The 26733-nt window shown below is 37.7% G+C and overlaps 1 protein-coding gene across 9 annotated transcripts in view; it reads right to left on the bottom strand.

Moving 5' to 3' along the window:
• Window positions 1–26733, bottom strand: part of ARFGEF3 (ARFGEF family member 3) — a 220633-nt gene that overhangs the window by 124886 nt on the left and 69014 nt on the right. For all 9 annotated transcript variants that reach the window (XM_072643438.1, XM_072643432.1, XM_072643433.1 and 6 more), the window contains 2 exons: window positions 25351–25482; window positions 761–829 (listed from right to left, as the gene is read on the bottom strand). In XM_072643438.1, the coding sequence (XP_072499539.1) occupies window positions 761–829; window positions 25351–25482 (201 nt within the window). The remainder of the gene's footprint in view (window positions 1–760; window positions 830–25350; window positions 25483–26733) is intronic.

The raw sequence follows: 26733 nt of genomic DNA, 5'->3' as shown, positions 1-26733 counted from the left end.
ACATTACTGTATTCTGCTGCAACAGGTTCAATAGGGGGATTTTGTTGGTGTTGAGAAATACAGAGTTTTGAATTTTTTTTTACAAGTTAGAGAGGACTGTAAGTATGGACCTGTGATTATATCAGTGTGGAGACCTCTCAAGATGGGAATGCCTACTAACGCTGAGAAGCAACTTACCAGTAACTTATATACTTCAATGAGTTGCTTGGGGTAATGGGAAATACGTGACTTGTTTAAGGTGACAAAAACAGTGTATTTCCTGAACGTACTTGAACAAGACTGACTACCTAACCACCATCATATCCTGCCTCTTGTGGTGTATTGTTTAAGTTTAAAATTAGGATTAACTTCTCGAGATCTCATATCTTGTTGCTTAAAAAAACTTTTTAAGTTCAACTCAGATACGTTTTTTAGTTGATGAGGGAAAGGGGTCACAGTGGGGTCTGAAGGGACCTAGTACTGTTATTATCATCATTGAAGCCCTGGGTTTAGCAAGCTGAAACATGCAAAGCTCTAAAACATACAGTATCATTAGAAAGGATGGGGATCTACAGACATTTCTTTAAAAAAATCAATTCCCATTAGTGGTAATTGCTAAAGACAATAATAACCAGAGGAAGCCTTGCTCTGCATGTAAGATTCCATTCCATACCAGTCTGGCATGATGTTTTATTCCACTCAGCATCAAAGTAGCTCCTAATGCTGGCAACATGGAGGTATTGAGCTCTCTGGGGCACTGAGCAAGGGAAGGGGCACTCACCTCTGCAATCTTCAGCACTGCACTTCCATTCATGTCAAAGGTGGACGAATAAGTTATGCAAAGTAAAACCTTGAACAGAAGAAGGCAAGAAATCACAAAACAATTGTTATTTCACACACCAGTGTAAAGATTCCTTTCCCTACTCTCTGCTTTCTTTTGCAGATATGGTCCCTCCCTCTTGCCGCATTTCTCATCAGAAGCCATAAATTATTTCCCAATAAGACAGAGAATTCTTTTTTAAAGCTCAGGAACTACCTTCTGCCACACATACACCTGAGCAAGCTATTTAACCTCAATCCCCCAAGCAACTCTCTAAGATAGGCTTAACCTTTTTGGGGCATCATGGACTCCTATGGCAGGTCTGGTAAAATCTATAGAGTCTTTCTCAGAAAAATATTTTTAACTAAGGGAAGGAAATAATAAATTTTAGTTTTAAGAGAGTGAAAATAACCATGTATTTTTTCCTCCACCTAAATTCACAGACTCCCTCAGATCTAGGGGTCTATGAACCCTAAGTTAAGAACTCCTGGTGTAAGAATAGAAATAGCAGACAAGACGCCGGTGGATTTGGTAAGGGAAATACCTTGCAAGGAGGTCCCCAAACTAAGGAAATTGCAGATCCAGGCAACAATGATGAGAATGATGAGGATGATAATTTTTAAGTGTCAGAAGGGAGCAACTGGGGCCATGCTGTTTTCAAACTCATTACAAAAGAAGAGATCCAAACAATGTTACATGAGAGACATTTATCTCCTTTCTCTCAACTCCTTTCAGAGATGTTACATTCAACATCGACCAGGCTCAACTTCAGATCCTCTAGAATATTCGAAGCAAAAAGATACTTTGGAAACCATTTAGCTCAACCTCCTAATTTTACATTTCCATTTGAAAGTTACATCAGACCTATTCAACTCCCTACCACCATCATCCTCCAGGCAGAATTAAGGGCACTCTGGGTGGCGGTTGCAGAGACAGATTTAGGTTCAATGAAAGTAAATTTTTTTTTCCAATTAGAAACTCTAATCATTAGCTCTATTCTAAAGTAGAATGAGCCACCTTTCAATTCAATGACTTCCCCTTCTATCTTCAGACAAAAACTGAAGGCCCATTTATTTGTCAGAGATATACAGAGGATTCTGATTCAAGTACTATCATGCCCCAGATGGCTTCTATGGTGACTTCTAGCTTTGAATATTTATTTTCAACTCAACCCACAACCAAGGAAGCAAGGGGGTAGGGTATTTAGTGAGGAAGAATATTTTCCCATGAGTATAGACTTTTCCTATTAGCAATTTTCCCCAGAATTCCAGATGGTTCTACTTCCTTGGCAGTTAGTGTTTCCCTACAGATACATAGAAGATTAATTGCAAACTATGAAGATGGAAGACAGGTTTTACGGGGAACCAGGAGACCAATGTTCCATTCAGCCATATAACCAAGGGACATTAAGCAAGTGACTTAAACTCTATGGGACTCAGTTTCTTTATTTATAAACAGAGAGTTGGACTAGATGACTGCTAGAGTCTTTTCTAGCCCAAATATATTAAGATTAATTTTTAAGAATTGATTTAAAGAACACTAGAAATCTTTCAAGGCCATTAGAGACACTGTCCATTGCTAAGCATCATGGAACAAATCGATATTGCCACTGACATTTTAGGAATGGACTCTAATTTAACAAACAACAGGCAGATTACCTCCCTCCTCTATCATGCTTCTGTTTCCTCCACAGTTTTTTAAGGGAGAGCTTTAGCTACTCATTTCCAAGTAAGCAAAGAACTAGGTGGGTGATTCAAGAGATGAGTTATTGGAACAGAACTTTTGAACCTTGAATGCCTTCGTTCTCCAGGTAAAGAATACCAAATATGACATTATGCCAGTTTTTCTCTGTCTACAAATATCATCCTTCTCAGACCTCACAGTGCTTTATTTTGTAATTCTTTCATGCACTTAACATGTGGTAGTGTTTATTTCTGAAGCTAAGTGGCATACCAGTTAGAGTGACATACTTGAATTCTTCTAGTAGACTTAGTCATCCACTGCAATCAGGAAGACCTGAGTTCAAATTCAGCCTCAGATACTTTCTAGCTATTTTATCCTGGGTAGTCACAACTTCTCTGTGCCTCTGTTTTTTCAGCTGTAAAAATGGAAATATTAATAGCACCTATGTCACAGTTTGAGGGTTAGATGGGATAATATATAAATGCCAAATATTATTGTCTTGTTATGTCTGTGTCAATGCCAGAAAAGGAGTGGCAAGAGACAAGAGGCAAGTTTGGTGCTATACTAGGGCTGATGGGATATTAAAAAAAATAGAGGAAGTCCTCTAATGGGTTCAGCTGACTACCTGCGGAGAATTTTGGGGAGACTACAGACAAGAATCCCCAAAGACGAGACCTATGGATTGTTTGTGCCTGTACCCACTGAATCACAGTTACATAAATTATGACTGATGTCTTTATTCCCCTACTGGATTGTAAACTAGTTGAATTCATTTCAATTCAATCTTACATTTAGTAAGTACCTTAATATTTTGTCCTGGAAAAAAAACAGGAGAGGATAATTCCTGCCCTCAACTACCATTTTCCTAGACCAATGATCAAAGCCTAGAAACTCTTTATCTAAACTCTAGATCTCCTACTCACAGTGATCTGCAGACAATAAGCACTTAAGAAATGCATATTTCATAGAATTATAGACTCATAGCTGTAGCCCATCTCTCATTTGACGTATTAGGGAACTGAGGTTCAGAGAGCTGATGGCCCCTTAGTAAGTACTCTAAATATCTCAGAAGGAGGCTGATTCAGATAGTTCCTCAAACTTGGTGTTTGACTCTTCAGAAGCAATTCCAGTTTGGCATTACTTTAAAAAAAAAACTTTGATTTGAGTGTGAAGTACTTATGCCCTAACCAACATTATAAAAACTAAACCACCATCAGATGGGACAGAGAAATACTTTCAGTTTCCCTCAGTTATTAAGTAGGGCAGCCCAAGACATAGACATCGTTATCCTGAATAAGCAGATATGTCCACAGTTCAGGGGGAAGAGAATGCAAAGCTGGCCGATATTATTAGAAAGCAATGCTAATCAATGGGGGCATTTGCTTAGACTTTACCTCTTAAAGTACAAACACAGTTTAATATTTTTTTAAAAGTACCACAGTGTTTTGCCTTTCCTAGCACTGCTTTGTTATGCAGCACTGATTTTGAAAGAGGGATTCTGGGAGTTGTGAGTGTAATAGTCCTATTGCTTCTTGGGTGAAATGCAGTCTTCCATAATACAACTACCCGTAGCAAAGGTCTGGTACATAGGCCTCAGGAGTAACCAGTGTGGAAAATGGAGCCAAAGATGGTGAGAGAGCAGCTGTTCAAATAGGACCTGGCCTCTTCTGACCCAAGAGGGAGACTGAGTTTTATAATGCTTCTTACCAGAAGGAACATTCCATCTTGCCCTGGCTGACTTACAGATCTATGCTTTACTCCTTGCTCAAATTAGTTAGTTGTGTGGTTATGTATGTTTTTGTGGGGGTTGTGTGTGTATATATATGTATACATGTATGTGCATGTATAAATATGTGTGTGTTTGGTGGTAGAGTGGTGTCATAGAGCTGTGGATGAAGTTATATGTTCTTGTCTTGAGGTGCTAGTCATCCATTGTTGGTTATGACTCATTGCATCACAGAGTGTTAGTCTTGGAAGCATACTAAGACATCATTTATTCTAATCCCCTACTTCTACAGGTGAAGAAACTGTGGGCCCATAGCAAAAATGTGACTTATTCAAAGTAGAGTAACTACATTTTAAATCAATACAAATATATGGCAATTTACAAGGCTGGCCTATCTCACTTAAAATAACATATATTTTATAATTTTAAAGCTTACCATGTCCTTTCTTTATGGCAAGCCTGGGAAGTATACAGGGCAGAAAGCGTTACAAAAGAGATAAAAGTCTGAGAGATCAGATAAGTTGCCCAAGGTGGAATGACCAATAAATGTTAAAGCCAGAGTTTCTGACTCCTAAGTCTAAAATTAATTTCATGATACCACACTTGTGGTCTTCTACTGATCCACCTGTTCTTAAAGAAGTCAAGCAACAACAGACCCGAAAATTTGAAGATTCTAAATGTGAATTTCCAACTGTTTTGTGAAGAGTTTAAGAGCAAGCAAAGTGGGATTTTTGTAAACATCTGAAGGATTGATCTCCTTTGAACCCTGATGGTTCACAGCTGTGCTGAGTCATGTAAATTTCATGCCTACTGAGCCAACCAGTGTTGTATATACTGGGAGGTTGGTATTTTGCTTTGGGGGTTTGCTTATGAGAAGGACCTTTGGATTCCCTGGATGGACCTCTGAGTAGCCATTTGTTAAGAACCTTTCTTCTCCTTCCCCCCTCCCCCCCCCACTACTCAGAGGTTTGTGCTCTACCAGTCCAGTGGTATATGTAAGTGGTTGTATTACTTTGTTCAGACAGTAAGAGCCCTGTCTGTTGAATCTCTGTGCTAATTTCTCTGCTTGTATTTACTTCTTTCTAATTAAAGTAAGATTTAGAAGTTCCTTTCCTTTAGCAAAACAGATCAAAGAACCTGTGCTAGCAGGCCATCCTGAGTGTGCTAGGGTGCTTGCTAATACAGGAGGAATCAAAGTCATTTGCATTAGGAGAAAGGGGTCAAAGCTTGACTTTGAGAAGAAGGGTATGGAGGAATAACTACCAGCAGAGATCCCAAAAGGGGATGATAAGGAAGGAGGAGTGCTGTATTGAGAGCCAGAGGACCATCTTTACTACTTACTACAGGTGTAACCTTGGGCAAATCCTTCATTGTTCCAGCCTTAAGTTTACTGTTTTTTAGTCATTCAGTGATGTATGACTCTTTGTGACCCCCATGGACCATAGCATTCCAATACTGTCCATGGGGTTTTCTTAGCAAAGACACTGGAATGGTTTGCCATTTCCTTCTCCAGTGGAAACTGGCCTAAATTTACTTACCTATAATACAAAGGTTTTGGAAGAGATGACCTCTAAAGTCCCTTACAGTTCTAGATTTATGATCTTATCTCAGAGGTCCCTTCAAGCTTTAAATCTATGATCCTCTGACCCCTTAGAGGAATAAGGAAAAGAACACTATTGATAGCTCTATGCCATTGGAAATCTTATCAAATGTTGGGAAGATGCTATAGAGGTGGGCATAATCACACAGCATAGATAATCAATAATCAATCCATCAACGAACATAATAAGCATATGTGGTTGTTGTTCAATCATTTTAGTTGTGTCTGACTCTTTGTGACCCCATTTGGGGTTTTCTTGGCAAAAAAATTGGAGTAGTTTGCTATTTCTATCTCTGACTCATTTGAAAGATAAGAACACTGAGGCAAACAGGGTTAAGTGACTTACCCAGGGTCACATAGCTAACAAGTGTCTGAGGCCAGATTTGAACTCATAAAGATGAGTCTTGCTGAGTAATGCATTTTCCTGATTCCTGATTTCTGAATTTCCTGATTCTGAACAGATTGATCTACCCACTGTACCACCCAGTTGCCCTCATATTAGGTGTCAGACACTAGAGATACAAATACAAAAGTGGAAAAAGTCCCTTCCTTCAAGGAACTTCTGTTCTGGTGGAAGAATCTAACATAATTCCCATATAAATATATACAAGATGCATACATACACATGGACATTTATACATAGAATAGATAACACATGGACAATATATACATAGAGAATGCACATCATCACAATACTCATATGAAAAATTACAGTGATTTGGGAACACTAAAAACTGGGGGAATCAGGAAAGACCTTTGGGTCACTGGAGTGTGGTACAAGAGAAAGAGTGCTTGATTTAGAGTCAGAGGACCTGCTTCTGACACTTACTCCTTATTCTGTTTCTCCTACTTTTTATCTGTGTGATGACAGGCATTCATGTCATCTCCCTGGGCCTTAATTTCTTCTACTTTAAAATGAGAGGGTTGGACAAGATGCCCTCTGCGGTTTTTTCCCAAGGTCTAGATCTGTGATCTTGTTGCATCTTTAAGTTGGGAACCCCCTGAAACAAACCACATGAGCTGGCTCCCAATTCAACAAGGTTTTATATGACCACAAGGACCCCTCATCTTTGTGAGGAAGACCATGCAAAAATAATAGGTTAAATAGCATTAATAGAGTTCACTAGTTCACCCAGGACTTGTGGTGTAAAAATTTATGAAGGCATTTAATAAAGAGGGCTGACAGGACCTACAATCTCCTGTGAATCAGAAGAGCTATAAAAGGCCCAGCATCAGCACCAAGCAAAGCATCAGATAAAAATGACTCATACCAAAGATGAGTGGCAAAATAAATATTCAGTGTTTCTAATGCCTGGGAAGCATTAAATCAGAGGGATAAAGTCAAAGTGCTGCCGAAAACAGCGTCATCAGTCAAAATCAAATTATTTTAATTTTTTGGACTGCTTCTGGTACCATATAGGGCAGAAAGTCTGGGGTGAAAAAAACAAGCATATGTGCCTGATGGAAAATAAAAATGAGCACTTTAAGTTCTTATGAACAATTCTTCAAATAAATTCATCACACAAACACTGAATCAATTAATATTCAATAGCAAGGTGCACAAGAAATAGTTCCTTCCTACCAATCTTCTTCTTGGACTCTCCCTTCTTAAAAAAAAAAAAAAGTTAAAGAGAAGCAGACAATGGGGGGAAATGGATAAAAAAGTGGGGAAGTTATGAAAGTATGGCTTGTATGAATGAAAAATCAAATACTTATCAAAGAATACCATAGTAGGAATTATTTCAAGAAAATAAGTCAACGTGGTAAATTTAATCAAAAAATAAGAGTAACAAAGAAAAATTAAAAAGAATCTCAAAGCCTTTTTTTTAAAGGTTAAAATCAGGAAAACTGCCGAAATGAAATTAGAGCTAAAGATGTCAGCCCATTTGCACCTTATTATGCTATATGATTCTCAACAGGTCCTTCACTCTATATCTAGCCAATATGACAGAGGCTTTTGTCTTGATATATTTATATTCCCTTGGTAGAAGTGCACCACTTCAGTGTTCCTCTGTTATCTTTACTCTTGCTGTATGACACTCTAATCTCTTTTTCTGTGCTCCTCCAGACGTTTCTCTTGGCAGAAGACATTGTGCTAATTGCATCATACCCTATAATAGTACATAGTTCCCTCTATGAAATTCATGACTATTCAAAAAAAATATTGGCCTAACCATCCACATGAGAAAAACAAATGGATGAAGAATGGCTATTGTGTATACCAGTGGTTCTCAATGTGTTGTCCAGCTCTCTGAGACTCTTCCAGAAGGTCCACAAGATCAAAGCAATTTTCAGAATTTTTTTAATTTTTAAAAATTCCAACATGGCAAATATTGATAGATATAACTTACATAAACAAAAGATGTTGGGGAGTGGAAGAGTAGAGAGACCCTCCATAATTTTTAAGTGTGTAAAGGGATCCAAAGACAACAAGCTTTGAGAAGCAGTGGTATATATGATGACATACAGTTAGATGTAAGGCCCATTAAATATAATGAAAATCCTTGTACATTTGTTCAGTGCTTATCTGTTTACTGCTTGCTCTTGTTTATATCAGTGTGGTATCTTATAAGGAGAAAGAAACTGTGGCTAACTCACTGCATGTCACCTAGCAGGATATCACATTAAAAGTTGCTTAATAAATGTTAGAAGATCTAAGCATTAAAATGACAAAATCAACTGAGGCTCTAACGAAATTTTAAAGGGTCTTGAAAGGGAAGGAGCATTACAGACTAGTGAAATACATGAGATTATCACTTGGAGAGAGGACCATTATCCTCAGACTAATAAACATTTGCTATGGAGAATGCTTACATGTGCATTTTCCGGGGCTGTTTACAATGATTGGAGATAAAGTATATGGACTGAGGCCAAAAGGGATTTAAATATTCTTGGTGCTTTTATGCTAGAGAGAAAAAATATAAAGCAACTAAAAAAACCTTCTACTATGTACTATACTTACATTTAAATGTATTCTATGATACTTTCAACTGTATGACTAATTAGTGGATAAAATCAGGGGATTTGGGGGCGAAAGAACCTTCTTGGTCAAAATGAGTGATAAATGCAAAATAACATTGATGGCAGGTTGTAGTTGAGGTTTAAGCCATACAGAGGCCAGAAAATCCACAGTTGAGTTCCCATAGCAACTGCAAGGCTGTTTCTATCTATGATTTACTTTAACGGATATTGGTTCAACTTTAACATCTTATTTAATAGATAGGAGGAATTCAATTTATACTAGCTAAGGGAATCATAATCTGACCATGATGAGGTGGGAATATAGAATAACAATTCTAATCATGTGTGGGGCAGGGGGTCAATTTATCATCTTTTTTTTTTTTTAATAAGCATGCAGGAGAAAGGAAACAGGAAAATAAAAATAAAAAGAGATAGAAACAAGTCAACATAAATCAGTTGCCTGCTCCTTGGATGCCTGAGATATATCTAAGAAATAGACACATATAACATAAGAACTGAAAGCTCTTTCCTCTTGTAACTTAGTAAGAAACACTGTTTAAGTCTGAACACTCTAGAGTGCTTGTGGGATTGACTGTGGTTTTATTCTCCCAGACACCACGCATCATTTGAAAATTCCAGGGATCAAGGAAGTGACAACAGAAGGCAAAATGGAGCAGATCAAGGGCAGCAGAATTTACTTCCTTCTTCCACAGCCAAAAACTATCCTTATCTAAACACTGAATGCATGACACAATTTTGCTCTCCGCTCCAACCATTAATTCTGCTTCAACACCTCACATGATACACATTTATTTTTCCTTTCAGTCTGTCACTTACATACATAAGTCCAAAATGTGAGTTGAAACCAAATGCCTTTTCTAAAACACATTGCTTTCGTTACTAGTGAGCTAGAAATTTCTGATCATTTTATATTTATTTACTCCCTGTCAAGCTCTGGAAGCATTAGAAAAGGCAGGTTCAATTAAGGACTGAGGAAATGATAAATGCTAATAAATGCCCTTCCTTAAGTGACTTATGAACATGCAATCTGTATAGCTATGAATTAACTTAAAAGCATTCCTCCACCATGTTGCATAAATCAGGGGAATTTATTTTTTTCTCCAAGGTTTGCCTAAAAGCAAAAAGCAGTATCAGTCCTCTGAAGAGAAAGGAGTGCTGCTCTTTGAGTCTGAAGGGGTAAGATGCTGGAAGCCATAGAGAGTATTAGATGTATGCAGTTCTGTAGGGGAGCATTAGCTCATCCTTTTCTTTGAAAAACACTGATGCCCAGAATAGATGCTTTTGTCCTCTTTCAGCTCTTTTGTGGCTGGTATGCACAATGAATATGTCTGTGATCCTCTGCATCATGAATCTGCTTGGGAAATATGTGGAGTTGGAATTGAGTCCTTTAAAGGAGAAATCAAGATTTGTCATCCAATGGCATGGTTCCATTTAGCCAGAGCTATGTGTCCATCTTCATAATGGCAGGATGCTCATGATGAGCTAATTAAATGAATAGATTTTCTACTGACTTTTATACAAGTTGACTTAACTAAACAGAGGTACTTGTCAAAAGAAAATAAGAAGGGAGTCTTTCTGTCTCAGTTTACTTCAGTTTTGGAAAAGAATTATTTCTATTTGTTGGTCAAGAAGGAAAGAGTAGGAGGGAGTGATTCACTTGGAGAAGCTGATTGTCATTAGACTTATGCTTACAGTTTGGAAAACATTCCAAATTGAGTTAGTTGTTAATTAATTCCCATTGAGTTAATTGTTTATTATCCATATCAGTGGGGAGGCATTAATATAGATTGTTTAATTCTAACATTCTTTATGGGCTGAGAAGTAGCCCTTTCCCTGCTCACTGCCTTCATTTATTTATTTATTTTTGATGTTCTTTTCCTTATTTACTGAACCTCTTCTTATAAAACTGTAGGCTCTGAACTTGCGACTGAATATTAGAAAGCCTAGAGAAATAACAGATCATTATTATTTGTGTAAAAGGTAAAAAGAGATAGGAATAGATATGGAATCTGAGACTTCACTTGGTAGGTAGTTCAGTTGTGTCCAACTCTTCATAACCCCATGGACCATAGCATGCCAATATTTTCCATGGGATTTTCTTGGCAAACATACTGGAGTGGTTTGTCATTTCATTCTCCAAGGGATTAAGGCAAACAGAGGTTGATTGACTTGCTCAAGGTCACATAGGTAGTAAATGTCTGAAGTTAAATTTGAACTTGGGTCTTCCATATTCCAGGATCCATGTTCTATCCACTAAGCCACCTAGTTGCTGCTCATTTGGTATAGGGAATGGCAACTTAAGGTTTTAGAGAGTTGGCCAGAATGCTAGAAATTAAATTACCTATCCAGGGTCACATAGTCAGTATTTGTTATACAGGAGACTTGAACTCAGATCTTCCTGTCTTATAGGTCAGCTCTCTATCCAATATATCATAGCAACTGTAAAAGAAAAATAAGCTACTTATAATAAAAAAAAACTTAAAACCATGTGTATTATCAAATAATAAGATTTCTAATATCAAAAAAATCTCTCCCTTGGCAATATCAATGAATTACATTATAGATAAATCCTAAATCCATATACTCAGGCTATACTAACTCATATGGATTCATTGACCCTTATGGACTCTCTTCTATAGGTCGATGATGAGTTCATTGGCAAGCTTAACCTTTTCTCAGCCTTCTTTCCCTAAAACTTTTGCAACTCTATTGGCCTACTTGTGGTTCCTCACACATGACATTCCATTTCTCTCATCTCTCACTCGCTGTCTCAAATTCTTGGAATGCTCTCCCTTCTTTCTACTTCTAAGAATCCTTGGCTTCCTTTAGAACTCAGCTCAAGCAGAGACCTTTCCCAGTAAATCACTTTGTAAACCTTTAAGTCCTAACTACCATCATCATTGTCATCATCATTATCATTGATAATAATAATAGTTAATACTTTAAGGTACTTTAGTACTTATAACTGGAATAGTACTTAAAGAATAGAAAAGTACTTAGAGCTAGAGTAATAATAATAGGCACTTTATCCATTATACCAACTAGCCTAAATTTATTTTAACTTAATTGCTGAATTAAGTTCAAAAGCCAGAGTTTACCTTAATCTAGGGTTACATGGCCTGGCATTTAACCCTTAGCTGGGTATGATGGCTCTCACTTACGGTGGATCATAGCTTGGCTCTGGCTAAGGAGCTGTAAGACTGCTTACAATTTAAAATGAAAACCAAATGCTTTTCTAAACCACAGTGCTTTAACTATTAGTGAGCTAGAAATTTCTGATCATTTTATATTTATTTACTCTTTATGGAGCTCAAGGATTTTTTTTCTATTTAGTATACCCACAAGGACAGGAAAAAGACCCTTTTACAACAAAACTCACAAAATAGCACCCAGCAGCAGCTATGAGATCAGAAGAGGACTGCCCAGCAGTGACCATGAAACTATTAAATCATTACCTAGGAAAGTTTCTGGCATGTGAGCCTGGAAGGAAACAAACCGAGGAGGGACAACCCAGTGATATGATCAGAAAACATCATCAGACCAAGAGCATGAAGAGTATATGTTGCACCTCCATGCAGGTTTCCTACTATGCATGTTCTCTATATGTCTGCTCCTCCACACCTATTCATTAAGGTATGTCAAATTTTCCCCCTAAGAATGGGCATATTTGTTGGATACCTTGTCCTAGGTTATGGGGAAAACTACTACAACTTTTCTTACTATGATATTTCACTAAATTTCTTTTCTTCAAATTCAACGTGTCCTTTGGCTGACTAGTAAAAGTGAATGTATTGAATGGGAACTTGTGAGCTATGGTTGTGAGCAAATGCAACTCTGTAAAGGGTAAGTCGAACTTGGTATAGCTTTGGAGGTAGGAATTTAGAGGGAAGAGGCAGTAGGACTACAAATGGAATATCTTTTTCTGTAGACAACTAAAAACCATTAAACTCAGTCAAGAAATATTTATTAAATACCTACTGCATCGTGAGGTAGCTAGCTATCTCAGCAGATAGAGTACTGGGCCTGGACTCAATTCGAATCTGATCTTGGACACTCACTAGGTCTGTAACCCTTGCTCTGTTTGTCTTAATCTACTGGAGAAGAAAATGGCAAACCATTCCAGTATCTTTGCCAAAAAAACACCCATATGGGATCATGAAGAGTTGGGCATGACTGAAGAACAAAACACACATATGTGCCAGGCACTGATCTGAGCACTGGAGAAACAAAGAGAGGCACATGATGGCTCATGCTTTCAAGGAGGCTGTAGTCTAATGAGGAGGAAAACATGCAACAACTATGAACAAACTAGCTATACAGAGGATAAATTAGAGATGACAGCAGAAAGGCACCAACATTAAGGAGGATTAGCAAAGGACACTTGTAGAAAATAGGATTTTAGCTGAGGCTTGAAAGAAGCCAGGGAAACCAAAAGGTGGAGATGAGGAAAAAGAGAATTCTAGGTGTGGGAGACAACAGTGAAAATAGAGTCTGGAGATGAATTAATTGTCTTGTGTTAGAAACAACAAGGAAACTATATGGTGTAATAGGGTATATACAGTATAATAGGGTGAGTAAGGCACAAGAAAACTAAAAAGGCAGGAGGGAATCAAGTTATAAAGGATTTTGAATGCCAAATAGAATTCTGGTTTTGGTCCTAGTGGTGATAAGGAGTCATTGTAGTTTATTGAGAGTGTGTTTTGTGTGCGTGTGTGTGTGTGTTTGTGTGTGAGAGAGAGAGAGAGAGAGAGAGAGAGAGAGAGAGAGAGAGAGAGAGAGAGGAGAGAGAGAGAGACAGAAAGAAAGAAAGAAAGAAAGAAAGAAAGAAAGAAAGAAAGAAAGAGAGAAAGAGAGAAAGAAAGAAAGAAAGAAAGAAAGAAAGAAAGGAAGGAAGGAAGAAAGGAAGGAAGGAAGAAAGGAAGAAAGAAAGAGAAAGAAAGGAAGGAAGGAAGAAAGAAAGAAAGAAAGAAGGAAGGAAGGAAGGAAAGAAGGAAAGAAAGAAGGAAAGAAAGAAAGAAAGAAAAGAGAGAAAGAGGAAGAAAGAAAGAAAAAAGAAAGAAAGAAAGAAAAAAAGAAAGAGATGATCAGTCTTGAGTTTAGGAAGATCAATTTGACAGCTTCATGGAGGAGGGACTTTAATGAGGAGAACCTTGAGGTAGGGAATCCAACCAAAAGGCTATTAGAATCTTGTTGTTTTTGTTTTCCCTTCATTTTTGAAGAGGATTAATGACATCACAGGTGATGTCCAAGAGGGAGATGATAATGGCTTGCACCAGAGTGGCAGCAATGTCAGAGGACAGAAGGGGACATACACAAAAGATAGTTTAACAGTAAAATCAACAGGACTTGGCAACAGATTGGATATGAGGGGGTGGTAAGAGAGTGAGGAATTGAGGATGACACCTAAGTTACTAGTTTGGGTAACTGGGAAGATGGTGGCAACCTTGACACTAATAGGAAAGTTTAGAAGAGGGGAAACTTGTGTGGGGAAGATAAATTTTAGACATGTTGAACTTAAGATGTCTACATGAAATTCGTTTTCAGAGGGCAGTTACCTTTTAAAAAGCAGTTGGAGATGTGAGATTGGAGGTCAGGAGAGAGGTTAGGGCTGGAGAAGTAGATTTGAAAATGATCCACATGATTGTTTTTGATCAAGAGAATGGTGTGATTGCAGCTGTCCATTAGGAAAATTGCTCCCATAGGAAGCCATATGGATTGAAGTAGAGAGAAACTGGTAGCTGGGAACGCAAATAGAAGCTATTGCTTTTGTCCAGTGAGAAGTAATGAATGTTTGAATTGGGGGAATAGATGTAGATGCAGAATGTAGATAGATGTAGAAATAGCATATAGGGTCAATAGATAGATGTACAATAGATCTATTCTATAGATGTAAAATATAGATGTAGAAAACAGTGTATAGGGTCAGGTTTGTTGTGAGGTTCAAATGAGATAATATTTGTAAAACACTTAGCACAGTGTCTAGCACACAGTAGGCACTTAATAAATGCTTATTCCCTTCCCTCTTCTATGAAAATAAAACTTATTTTGTATAATATAAATGATGCAGCAATAAGGACTCTAGAAGGAAAGGAAATAGAAAAAAGAAAATCTCATTACAGCCAAGCTCAATGACTGTTTCACATAACAGAAGTACAATATTTGCATGCCTCTATATTGACTTTATCACTTATTATTACAGTTCCTGAAATGAATTACTGCCTTTGGGAATGAATAAAATGGCTCCCTTCTTTCATAATAAAAAGATTCTCTATGCTCTGGTTCATACAAGTAGTATCAGGAATAATGGGACACATACAAACCTTTAATGAGTATGAACAGAGCGCAGCAATCTATCTTCTCCCTCTGTTTATGTGGGTCAAAAAAGGGCAGGCCAGCTGAGAAAACCATTCCCACTCTGAATGGTTTACTGTGTGTACAATGTAAGCCATCTAAATAGAATGGCACATTTCTTAGACAATGGTGTTCGCCAAAGATTGGTCTTCAGCTGGTTAATTTATTAGCAAATAATCTTTTCCCAGTCAGCGTGATGAATCTGGTCATGAAAAACAGTGGTGCAAGGATTCTGAATGAATCACTTACATCAAATTTGTCTCCCTCACAGTTCGAAAGATGAAACCTCTAGCTGCCAAAAGCTGTGTCACAAACCAGGAACTAAAATTAGGCTCATACCCATTGTGCCTCTTTTAATCAACACCCAGAATTCTCTGAAATTAGAATCTAGTTTTTCTAGAGGATGCAAAAAACTCCACACCATCCACCCTGGCGGCTCTAAAGATATGACTCTGAATTCCGAGAAGGCTCTGAATTCCCCAGAGTCATAAAAAATTCATTTCAGAAAAATTAAGCTGATTAGAACTCCAGAGAAGCACTAGGGGGACAATCAGATTTCTAATTCAATCAATCGCATTTATTGAGGACTTATATATTCTGCAAAACAGTAACTATACCGTGTTAGAGTACAAAGGATTCTTAGAGAACATTTCTAGGCAGCTCCAGAGCCATTCCAAATATGAGAATGGTTTACTGTCAGTCTCACAGGGATTAGGACTGCACCTGTGATTTTATCAGCATACAGAGCTCATGTGATCCAAACTCAGTTTGGAACCTTCTCTGTGACATAAAGTCTTAGATATCTTCCTAGAGGACTGAGAAGTTAAGTGACCTGTCCATGATCACAGAGCTAGTCCTTGTCAGAGGCAGAACTTTTAACAAGGTCAAGCCTCTGTCCATCAGACCACACCATGTCATGATTCAATTATATTATTACATGCTACTATTAATTTAAACATATTAACATATTTGTGAATTTTTTTCCTGGGTTTGGATTGTAGGTGATTAATTAATAGTATCTGAAGACTAGTTTTAATGAGCCAATGAAACAGAAGGTGATTATTTTAACCTTTTTAAAAAATTAAATTTAAACTTTATCCCCATAGGAAAAGAAAAAAAGGGTATTATGGACCATTAAACCAATTTAGTAGGCTCCAAATTCTTCTTAAGTTCCACTAATGATACAACAAGTAGCCCTAAAACAGCCCTTTAAGATTTGCAAATCTCACTTTATCCTCACAACAATTCTAGGAGGTAGCTGCTATTATTATTCCTATTTTACAGATGAAGGAACTGAGTCAGAAAAAGGTAAATGATTTGTTCAAGGTTATGCAGCTCATAGGTCCCTGAGATCAGATTTAAACCCAGCCCTTTCAGACTCCAGGTCCAGTGCTCTAAACATGGTACCACCTAGCTGCTTCTCTAGTAGGGATCTCTCTCCCTCTTCTTCCTCCTCCTTAACTATTTCAACTGGATTAATATATAATGGTATAACTCGTCCCACAGCCTGGCAAGAGTTACAAAAGCAGTGGCAACTTGAAACGAAAATTTCTAGAATGCTATATTCTTTCAGTACCAAACCAGTGCAGACAAATTAATTAGGATTCTACTAATAGGAATTCTATTAATTTGAAATATTATTTTGGTCTTTCATATGAGAGAACTCCAAGGGCTCATCAGATCATTCATCCAATAAGTACTTATTAAGTGTCTATTATGCGTCAAGTAACACACTAAGTGCTGGGGATACAAAAAGAGGAAAGTCTGATGGAGGAGGCGACATGCAAATAAATGTATACAAAGCAAGCTATATACAGGATAAATAGAAAATAAAAGAGGGAAAGCACTGAATCGAAGAGGGGCTAAGGGAGGATTCCTATGGAAGGTGGGATTTTAGTGGGATTTAAAGGAGACCAAGGGGTCAGTAGTAAAAGCAAAGAAGGGAGAACATTCTGGACATAGAGAACATCCATAAAATTGCCTGGAGCTGAGATATGGAGTGTCTGGTTTGTGGAACAGCCAGGAAGTAAGTGTTACTGCATCAAAGAGTATGGTTGAGGGAGTAAGATGGAAGAAGACTGGAAAGGTGAGAGAAAGGCTAGGTTATGAAGGGCTTTGAATTACCCCTTGCCTAAGAACCTTCAATGATCAAATCAAAGCTTCTTTGCCTGACTTTCAAGGCCCTTCATAACTTTAACTTACTTATTCCCCTTTGATGCATACTATTCTCTCAATGTACATCATCGTGTTCTGGTGGTATGTGGGCAGCTAGGTGGTCCAATGTGGGGCAACATGAGAATACAGTGTACCTAAGGGACCAAGGAACTAAGATAGGAGGTGATAGAAAGAGTAAAAAATACAAGTGAGATAAAGAGAATTGTTACCTATATCGCAATTTTGCATTAGGCTTTGGTGATGTCCAATGTGACAAAGAAAAAAGTGTTAGACATAATATTGACCCAGATGGGCTAAGATAGACTGCCATTTATAAAAACAAAAACAAACCACAAACAAAAAATGTGCAAAGAGCTAGGCTAAGATCTGGAGATATAAATACAAATCAGACACAGTCTTTGCATTCAAGGTTATAGTTGAATAGGAACTTAAAATTTAATAAGTTTCTACTAGACTATATGCTTCAGTTAAAGAATGGAAACCTGCAAACCTCCCTTAGTTTCCTTCAATCCCTTCTACTTTCAGCTAAGCCAGACTTTTCCAATCCAGCCCATGATTCTTTCCCATTCCCTTTCTGTAGAGACCAAGAGAAAAAAGAGCTTCAAGTGGACTGATTACTGACGGGGAGAAAGCAAATTAGGGCATCTTCCAATGACTTTTCCTGGACTCACATGACCTTCTCTTCCACTTACTAAAGGTATTAAAGTGTTTCTCTATACTCACAGGCCCCAAAACACACTCATGAATACTGTGGACGTCTTTCACTTTTTAATTGGAAAATGAAGGAATATTTAAGCTCCCTAAATGACATAATTATTTTCAAAGATTTTGTACTCACTGTACATGCTTCTTATCTCCTCATTATAAGGGAATCATAGGGAACCTTCTCCTTGGCATCATTTTAATAGTCTAGTTTTCACTATTCTATTTATTTGAAAGGAATGAAACTATATTTCAGAAACATGCAAAATAATCCAAAATTCAGATCTTTCTCCTTCATTTATCCAAATTAATGATTTTTTAAAACTCTAGTTTTAATATCAGCCTACAGAAGGCATAATTAGGAGAATCAACCTGCTATGCCTGGGAATGGCATTTTGAAACTTCAGAGATCTGTGATTTCATTCTTATAGTTACCCCTATCACTGGTACAACTCACAACCTCTTCCTGCCCCCAAGAGAACAACTCATGAGTTTCTGTGGCCAAAATATGTCATCAGTTCAAATCCAACCATCCAGCTGGTCCTTGGGCAAAGGATATATATATATATACATACATACATACATACATACATACATACACGCATACATATATATATATATATATATATATATATATATATATGGCATCAGTCCCCTACTCAAATCCTTTCTAGCTTGGTAGGCTGTATTCTGTAGGATTCAAGAATTCAGGGTCACCTCTACACTATTATGAGACACTGGAAAAGGACTTCAATAGAGAAATGCCTTCAACAGCCAAGTAAATATTAGATGTGGAAAAAAACAGTCACATGCCTGTTAACTGTTTTGGCTTACTAGACTATTGTCACAGCTCATATATGTGCACAAATAGACAAGATCATCAAGACCTATCTGTGTAAAGAACAAGAGCTAGAAGGTTCATGTCAAGGAAGCTTTCACCAACGAGAATGTTGGCAAGCCTTTCAGGAACCAACACACCATGAGATCTCCAGGGATAAGAATCAGCTTTTGTGAACATTGAAGGAACATTATGCTAAGACCAACAAGGTGTTGTTGGCCCCTTATCTCAGCCTGACTGATTGTTTCTTCTCAGTTCTCTTTCTGTGCTTGCAGTATCTTATACTTTAAATCTTAGTAATCAATCAATCAACAAACATGTTTATGCAGCTACTATATGAGAACTGAGGGAGAAAGAGGACAAGCATTCATTGTTTTTGTTTGGTTTGTGTTTGACTTTTCATGATCCCATTTGGGGTTTTCTTGGCAAAGATACTGGAGTGGTTTGCCATTTCCTTCTCCAACTCATTTTACAGATGAGGAAATTGAGACAAACAGGGTTAAGTGACTTATCCAGGGCCACGTTGCTAGTAATTATCTGAGGCCAGATTTGAACTCAGGAAGAGGAGTCCTTCTGGAGACCCTAACCTGGAGCTCTATCCATTTTGCCTACTATCTGTCTCATTAAGTGACTATTATGTTCCAGGGATTGGAATTTATAAATAGTATCTCATTTGATTATCACAACAATCCTGTGAAGTAGGTGCTGTTATCACCATCACTTTATAGTTGAGAAAACTGGGAGATTAAGTGACTTGCCCAGGGTCACTAGCTACTAAGTGCCTAAGGCCAGATTTCAACTCAGGTCTTCCTGGTACCAGGCCCAGTGAATGCTCTATGCATTGAGTTACCTAGCTGCCTCTAAATGCCAGGTACTGTGCTAGTGCTGGTAACGCCAAGAGAAAAAATGTAACTCTATCTGTCTTAAGGAGTTTACATTCTGTCTGAGAAGAAAATATACATAAGTATATTACATTACTTCACTTCTCCCATTCCATCACATCATCCAGATCAATTGACCTTCTCTCTGTTCCTCATTCACAAAACTCACTCCACCTCTGTCCCCATCCCTCTCCTTGACATGCACTTTCTCCTTACCAATGTCTCATAGAACCCCTTTTCTTTCAAGATGCATCTGAAGCACCACCTTTTACCTTTCTTGATCCATCCAAAAGGTGCAAATGTGACATTTGAGCTAAATACTGAAGGAAACACAGAATTCTACAAGGCAGAAGTGAAAATAGAATGAATTTTTAAGCATAGGGAAAAGCCAGTGCAAAGAGCAAAAGGAAGATTGTTAATAGTCAGTAAGCATTTATTAAGCACCTACCATGTGCCAGATGAGCCAGGGATACTACAAAACGTAAAAGATAGTCCCTGTCCCTTGAGATAGTCCCTTGAGAAGTTTACAATCTAATGGAAGAGACAACATGCAAACAGATGTCTACAGACAAGTTACATATTGGAAAAATTGGAAATAATCAGTAGAACGAAGGCCTTAAAATCAGGATGGATTGGGAAAGGTTTCCAGTAGAAGGAGAGATTTTAACTGAGACTGGAATTAAGAAAGCCACAGAAATCAGGAAGTGAACAGAGAACAAGAAGAAGACCAGTTCAGCTGGACTGTTGAGTGTGGGAAGGGGAGTCGAGTATAGTGAGGACAGAAAGGTTGGCTGGAGACAGATTATGAAAAGATTTCAATGTCAGACAGAGTTTCTGTTTCATCCTAGTGACAACAGGGAGTCCATAGAGTTTATTGGAGGAGTTGACATGGATTACATGGGGAAGAGATTTGGGGCAGGGAAACCAATTAGGGTGTTATTACAATGTTGAAGGCAAACAGTGACAAGGGTCTGAATGAAGACTAGTGACCATGTGAGTGGAGAGAGCAAGACATGCTATACAGGTGGAGGGAACAAGACATGGCAACTAGTTGGTTGTATGGGTGAAGGAGAATAAGGGATGGTTGTTGAGGTTCAAAACCCAGGTTTGAACCCAGGAGTTGGATTTGGGATTCTGTTTCAAACTATCCTATAGTATTGCTATCTACCCAATTGCTATTAGTCATTTCAGTCATGTTTGACTCTTCATGACCCCATTTGGGGTTTTCTTGGCAGAGATACAGAATGGTTTGCCATTTTCTTCTTCAGTTCATTTTACAGATGAGGAAACTGAGGCAAACAGGGTTAAGTGACTTGTCCAGGGTCATACAGCTAGTAAGTGTCTGAGACCATATTTAAACTCAGGTCTTCCTGACTCCAGGCCCAGCATTCCATCCTAGCTGCCCATCTATCCAATGTACAAATATAAATAAAATATTTAAATTAAATAAAATTTAATAATGTAATAAAATACACAATAAATGATATATAGAAATATACTGTATTACATAATATATTATAATATAAATACATAAAAATAAAAATTATAAAACAATTTAATAAAATTAAATATTGAAAATGTAAAATATAAGTCTAAAATGTAAGTATAAACTATATAGATAGATAGATAGATATGTTCTCAGTATGACAGATTTCTATCAGTCCTTTGAATGTCCACAAATTAGACCTCAGATTTAAAAAGATGTTAATGATATGTTCACTTTGATGCAAGGAAAAAACATGTTACTCTGTTCACTGTACCACCCCCACCCCCACCCCAAATAGGTTATTTTCCTTGCAATTAGTAGTCTGGAGTTGGGGAAAAGAAAAAGGCAGTTGAAGGTTTTCTCCTCCATTTTTGCCTATATTGCAATTTTGCAACTTAATTACACGCCTAGTAATAGTACTGCTTTCAACCAACTTTTTCCCTTTATGTTTAAACCTAGCTCATGGCAAAAGTGATTCAATATCACTGCCAGGTGAAAAAGACCATTAACTTAGTGAATTAATCAAGGATTTATTAAATGCCCTATATTGTCCCATGCCTAATGGTCAAGGACAAGTAGCCTGTAGTCTCCTTTTTGGATGTTTTTATCCCCATCATAAATTAACAACGAACTAGATTAGCATTCCTAATTGCTTCCAGTCTCTGATCTAGCCTTAGTCATTTGTATCAGATAACAACCCCATGAAAGGCTATCCATCAGACAAAAACCAAAGTCCTAAACTCTGCTGTCAGCAATGCTGTTAGTTGTTTACAAGGATTACATGGGACACAGAACAGCTTTTTGCACAAACTGGATATCTACACTATAAAAAAAAAACTATTATAATTACTACATTGACATTTCACCTAGAGGATTAAGCATCCCCATGTTGTACTGGCTCATTTCAGAAGTATCCCTTTTGGATTTTATGGTTCTGCAATGTTATTTGCTCAAACTGTACAATTTAATCCTCATTTCTCTTCCCTTTCAATCATCAAAGGTAGCCTTTCCAAACCCAGTTAAACAAAAAGAAAGCCTACTAAAAAGAACTATCAATGTTTTGGTGCATTTGAGGGGAGAGATCATGATTTGAGGTTAGAGTTTCCCTTTTTGTGTGTTAACTAGATTCATTAAGAAAAGCTAAATTTTCCCCTTTATACACCAAAATGTCTATAACAGTACTTTTGTAGTAGGCAAGAATTAGAAACAAAGTAGATGCCCATCAATTGGGGAATGTCTAAACAAATTGGATTATGTGAATGTAATAGAACATTACTGTGCTATAAGAAACAATGAATAAGATGAATACAGAGAGGCATTGAAAGATTTACGTGAACTGATGCAGAGCGAAGTATCAGAGCCGAGAAAACAGTGGTATCAAATTTCAATAGAAAGAGGGGCCATTAAACCATATATAAGGATTCCTGTGGGCCATGTGTTGACTTAGAAAACCATAGTAACCCTATGTTTTATTGTACTTTTGTTTTGTTAAATATTTCCCAATTACATTTTAATCTGATTCAGGTATACTTAGGAGTGTTATAAGCTGCAGGTCTGATACTTTGATAGACACAATAACTACAAACATGTCAATGAAAGAACCACCACCACAACACAGTCAAAAGGGAATGTTGCAAAGTTGCAAAGAACAAGCACTGCACCAAAAAACATATGAGAAGACGTTTCCCTCCTGGCCTGCTGGCTGCTTCTTCCACATAATGTTCCATTATTTAGCCTTTCCACTGTCTGTCTCTTGTGATTCAAATACTTCCTCTCCTCCCCTCTACCTCTTAGAATCCAGGGCTTCTTCCAGACTTAGTTTAAGTGATACCTTTCCCATGAAGTCTCTCCAATTCTCTCAGGTGCTAGTTCTTCTGTAAGACTACCTTCTGTCTACTATATGGGTATCTTGTACATTGAGGAGAGAGGCTGTTTTCTTTCCCTAAGGCTTAGCACAGTGCCTAGCACAGAGTAAATACTTCATAAATACTTATTGATTGAACTATCTCTTGGAAAAGGGGGAATGAGGAGAGAAAAAGGAGAAAAGGGAGGAAGAAGGAAGTAGAGAAAGACAAAATAAGAGACTGGACTGAGTGATCTATAAGATCACTCTAAATAAGATCACCCTTCTAAATATCTGTGATTCCAATGTGTCTGTGCAGTTAAGGATGGGTCAGATTTTAACTCTGAATAGCAAAGCATAACAGGGTCACTCAAAGACATGACAGATGTTACACTAACCCCAAGATCTATTTGTTAAAGCAAAACTAAAGATATCAATAAATATTAAAATCACAGAAAACTCAAAACAATTTTAGTTCCATGAACTTATTAGCTTTTTAATTGTGTTCATATAGTTCCTGGGTATGTCTTGGTAGATAGAGTTCCAAGTGATGTATATTGTCTACAATTAATGTAAATGGAATTTCTCTATCTCTTGCTGCTAAACAAAAGGTGACTATTCCTTGATTTTCCCCAAAGAGAAACCTAGAAATGAAAATAATCAATAAATTAAAAAGGTTAAACTTGGGTTTCTTGCAAACTGAAATGCTTTGCTTTGCCAGTACCAGGGTTTTAGGAAAAAAAGTAAAAAACAACAGTAGGGAAACTAAGACCCTCATTATTCATAGTTAACATTTTGCTTAAAAGCCTTGTTTCCTAAGAATACTCATTCATATTATTGCTTCCCCTCTTTCAGAAGATCTGCTTACTTGCCTTTCCTAGCTACATATAGTTGACACATTAGGATCCAGAGTTTAACTACAGTTTCTAGAAACCATTATGTTGACATTAGAAAGTTAGCCATGATGTGACAGCCATTACTTCCAGGAGAGTTAACATGTGTTATTTCTTGTCCTTGGCAAAGTTAGCAGAAGGCACCACTGGGTTGGAATTAGAAGTCAAGGATGGGGTCAGAGAAGCAGGTGGTGGTGTTGACACGATCATTTAACATTCTGCCTTTTCCCATCTTCTAGATGAAGTAGTACTTCATCATTTTAATCTTTAATACAAGAGCTCCAAAATAAATTCTAGATGTGGAGAAGAGATTTTAGAATGGCAAGGTCTCTTTCGTATCTAAATCTCTGATTCATTTCTTCCATAAATATAACCACCACCCAGGCACATGCTGAAAGCCTAATAGTTGAAGGGAATGTGCTAGACAAGTTGCCACAGAAACTACCATTAATACCTGGTTATAGTTCCACCCATGAGGTCAGTGCTTTGGTAGAAAAAATAAACAATTGCATCTAGAAGTGGACTCTATAGTGGTCCATTTGTGGCTAATGGGAGACCATGCATGTCACATCTTCTTAATACCCTAGCTCTCAGTTTTCCACAAAGTCATCAAATTTTCAAACTGGAACAGGCCTTGGAGATTATACCTAGTTTGGTCCCCCAAATTTAGGGATGGAGACTGAGGTTCAGAAAGTTGAAAGCACTTGCCCAGGCTAGGGTAAGCGTGGAGTGGAACACCTGAGTGAATTGCCTGGCAGACCTCAGGCAGCATATCAACAATTGCATTTCTGTGTATACAGTGAAAGTGAGGAAGAGGAAGAGAATTACAGATTAAACCATTAAGAATATGCATTAAACTTCTATGGTTTTGTCTGAGTAGTTTAATGTTTACCAGAATAGAACGTTTGGATATTTTGGCTTTTGTTTTTTGCTTGTTTGTTTGTTTGTCTGTTTTGGAGAGGTGGGAGGGAGTAGTTAGGTAAAGAACATTTTGTATGGTTTCTAAACCAGAGCAGGCAGAATTCCTGGCCAGGATGAGATATGTTCCTAAGACAGGTCACTTTATCAACTAGCATAATTTTATTAAAAGGTGATGAAAAATTGCTAGACAAATTCCTGCTGTTCCTATTGGGCCAAATTTATGCATCTATTTACTGAATTTATTTCCTTCCATGCAGTTGTCATTTACATTAGAATGCACCAACAGCTCAAGTCAAGACCATCCTGTTTCAAAGAGATCGAATAAGCAGACTTGATAATGGGATACCAACAGGAAGATGAGCTAAGCTACAGATAGCAAACAAAGTCTTTCACAAGATCCGGTGTCACTCCTCGGGTCAGAGCTTGTCTCTGCTCCAGTGACGCAAGTCCCACAGCAGCGTCATACTAACCTTCATCACTTCTACCTGGAGGTCTTCATTGAGGGAAGGAGTCACTCTGACAGCATTCAGGATCTGATTAAGCAACTGCTTCTCATCAGAGTCTGTTTCCATGGAGACAAATCTCTCATCCGACAGTAGCTTCTGCAAAGAGACACAAGGCATTGAGCACAGACAGTCTTTTCCCCTGCTGCCTAGCTCTGTTGTACCTTATTATATATTGATGGTTATTTTTATTACCCAAGAGTCATATGGCTGGAGACCGTTATGAAAGGTCTGATATTCCCGTACCGTGAAAAAAAAAAAATTTGATAACTGAAGTAGATAATGTCTTTGCCAAATGTTCCTCATTGAAAAAAAAGCTAAATTCTGATGTCAACTACTTTATTTTAACTTTGAATGACACTAAATATGTCAAGTGAACAGGTGTTTGGGTGATAATAAGATGGGTACGGATATGACAAGCTGACCCTTTCTCTCTGTACAGACAGCTGCACATATTTCCATCCCAAATGTGGTTTAGTCAAAGGACAAGAAAAATGGGGTGGGACTTCCAAGCTGCAGAAATCACTGTCCAGACATGGACCCTCCTGGCTCCCTGATTTAACCAGCTCTTTACTGTGGAAATGTATTCTGGAACACTTGTTTAAAGAGTGAAGATAGCCTGTCTGCATCCTGTGCTTCCTCTGATTTAGAGTGAAAAGCAAGGTGATGCAGCGCAGAGAGAGCAGTAGCCCGGAAGGTAGCAGGACTTGGGTTTAAGCACTGTGTGATCCTGGGCAAATGCCCTAGGAAACTCCCTAAAATTCTAAGTTCTAAAAGAGTTCGGGATCTACATTGGTAAAGGGGGTTTCCTCATTGAGATTTCATTTATACCAAAAATAACCCAAGTTTGGATGAAAATAATAACAAAATGCATGAAAAAAAAATACCAGGGACTGAGGAAGCCTGAGGAAAGTTCCTCTCAAGAGCCTAAAGATGGGGGCCACAAAGTCAAGCAGTCTAAAAGGACGGAGAAGTTAATTTCCAATACAACTAGTGATATAAAACAGTACTGTAAACTCAGTACTTTTAAGGGATGAGAACTGAAATAGGAAGTGTGTGTGTGTGTGTGTGTGTGTGTGTGTGTGTGCATGTGTTTCTAAAAATTGAATTGATGCATGGTGTAGTATATATTGGACCAGATTTAAAGTCAGTAAGGCCCAGGTTCAAATCCTGTCTCTGACACTAGCTATGTGACCATGTACCTTAGGCAACTGTCTAAGGTGATAAATTATAATATATTCTAGGGGCAGAGAATGTTCCCCTCTCCCTGCATTCCTGAAGATGAACATGGTGCTGAGAATACAGCTGGTGTTTAATAAAGGCTTATGAAATAGAATTGAAATTTGCATC

The sequence above is a fragment of the Notamacropus eugenii genome, chromosome 2 (genome assembly GCF_028372415.1).
Source record: "Notamacropus eugenii isolate mMacEug1 chromosome 2, mMacEug1.pri_v2, whole genome shotgun sequence".
NCBI lineage: Eukaryota > Metazoa > Chordata > Mammalia > Diprotodontia > Macropodidae > Notamacropus > Notamacropus eugenii.
This window is presented reverse-complemented; position numbering and strand designations above follow the sequence as displayed.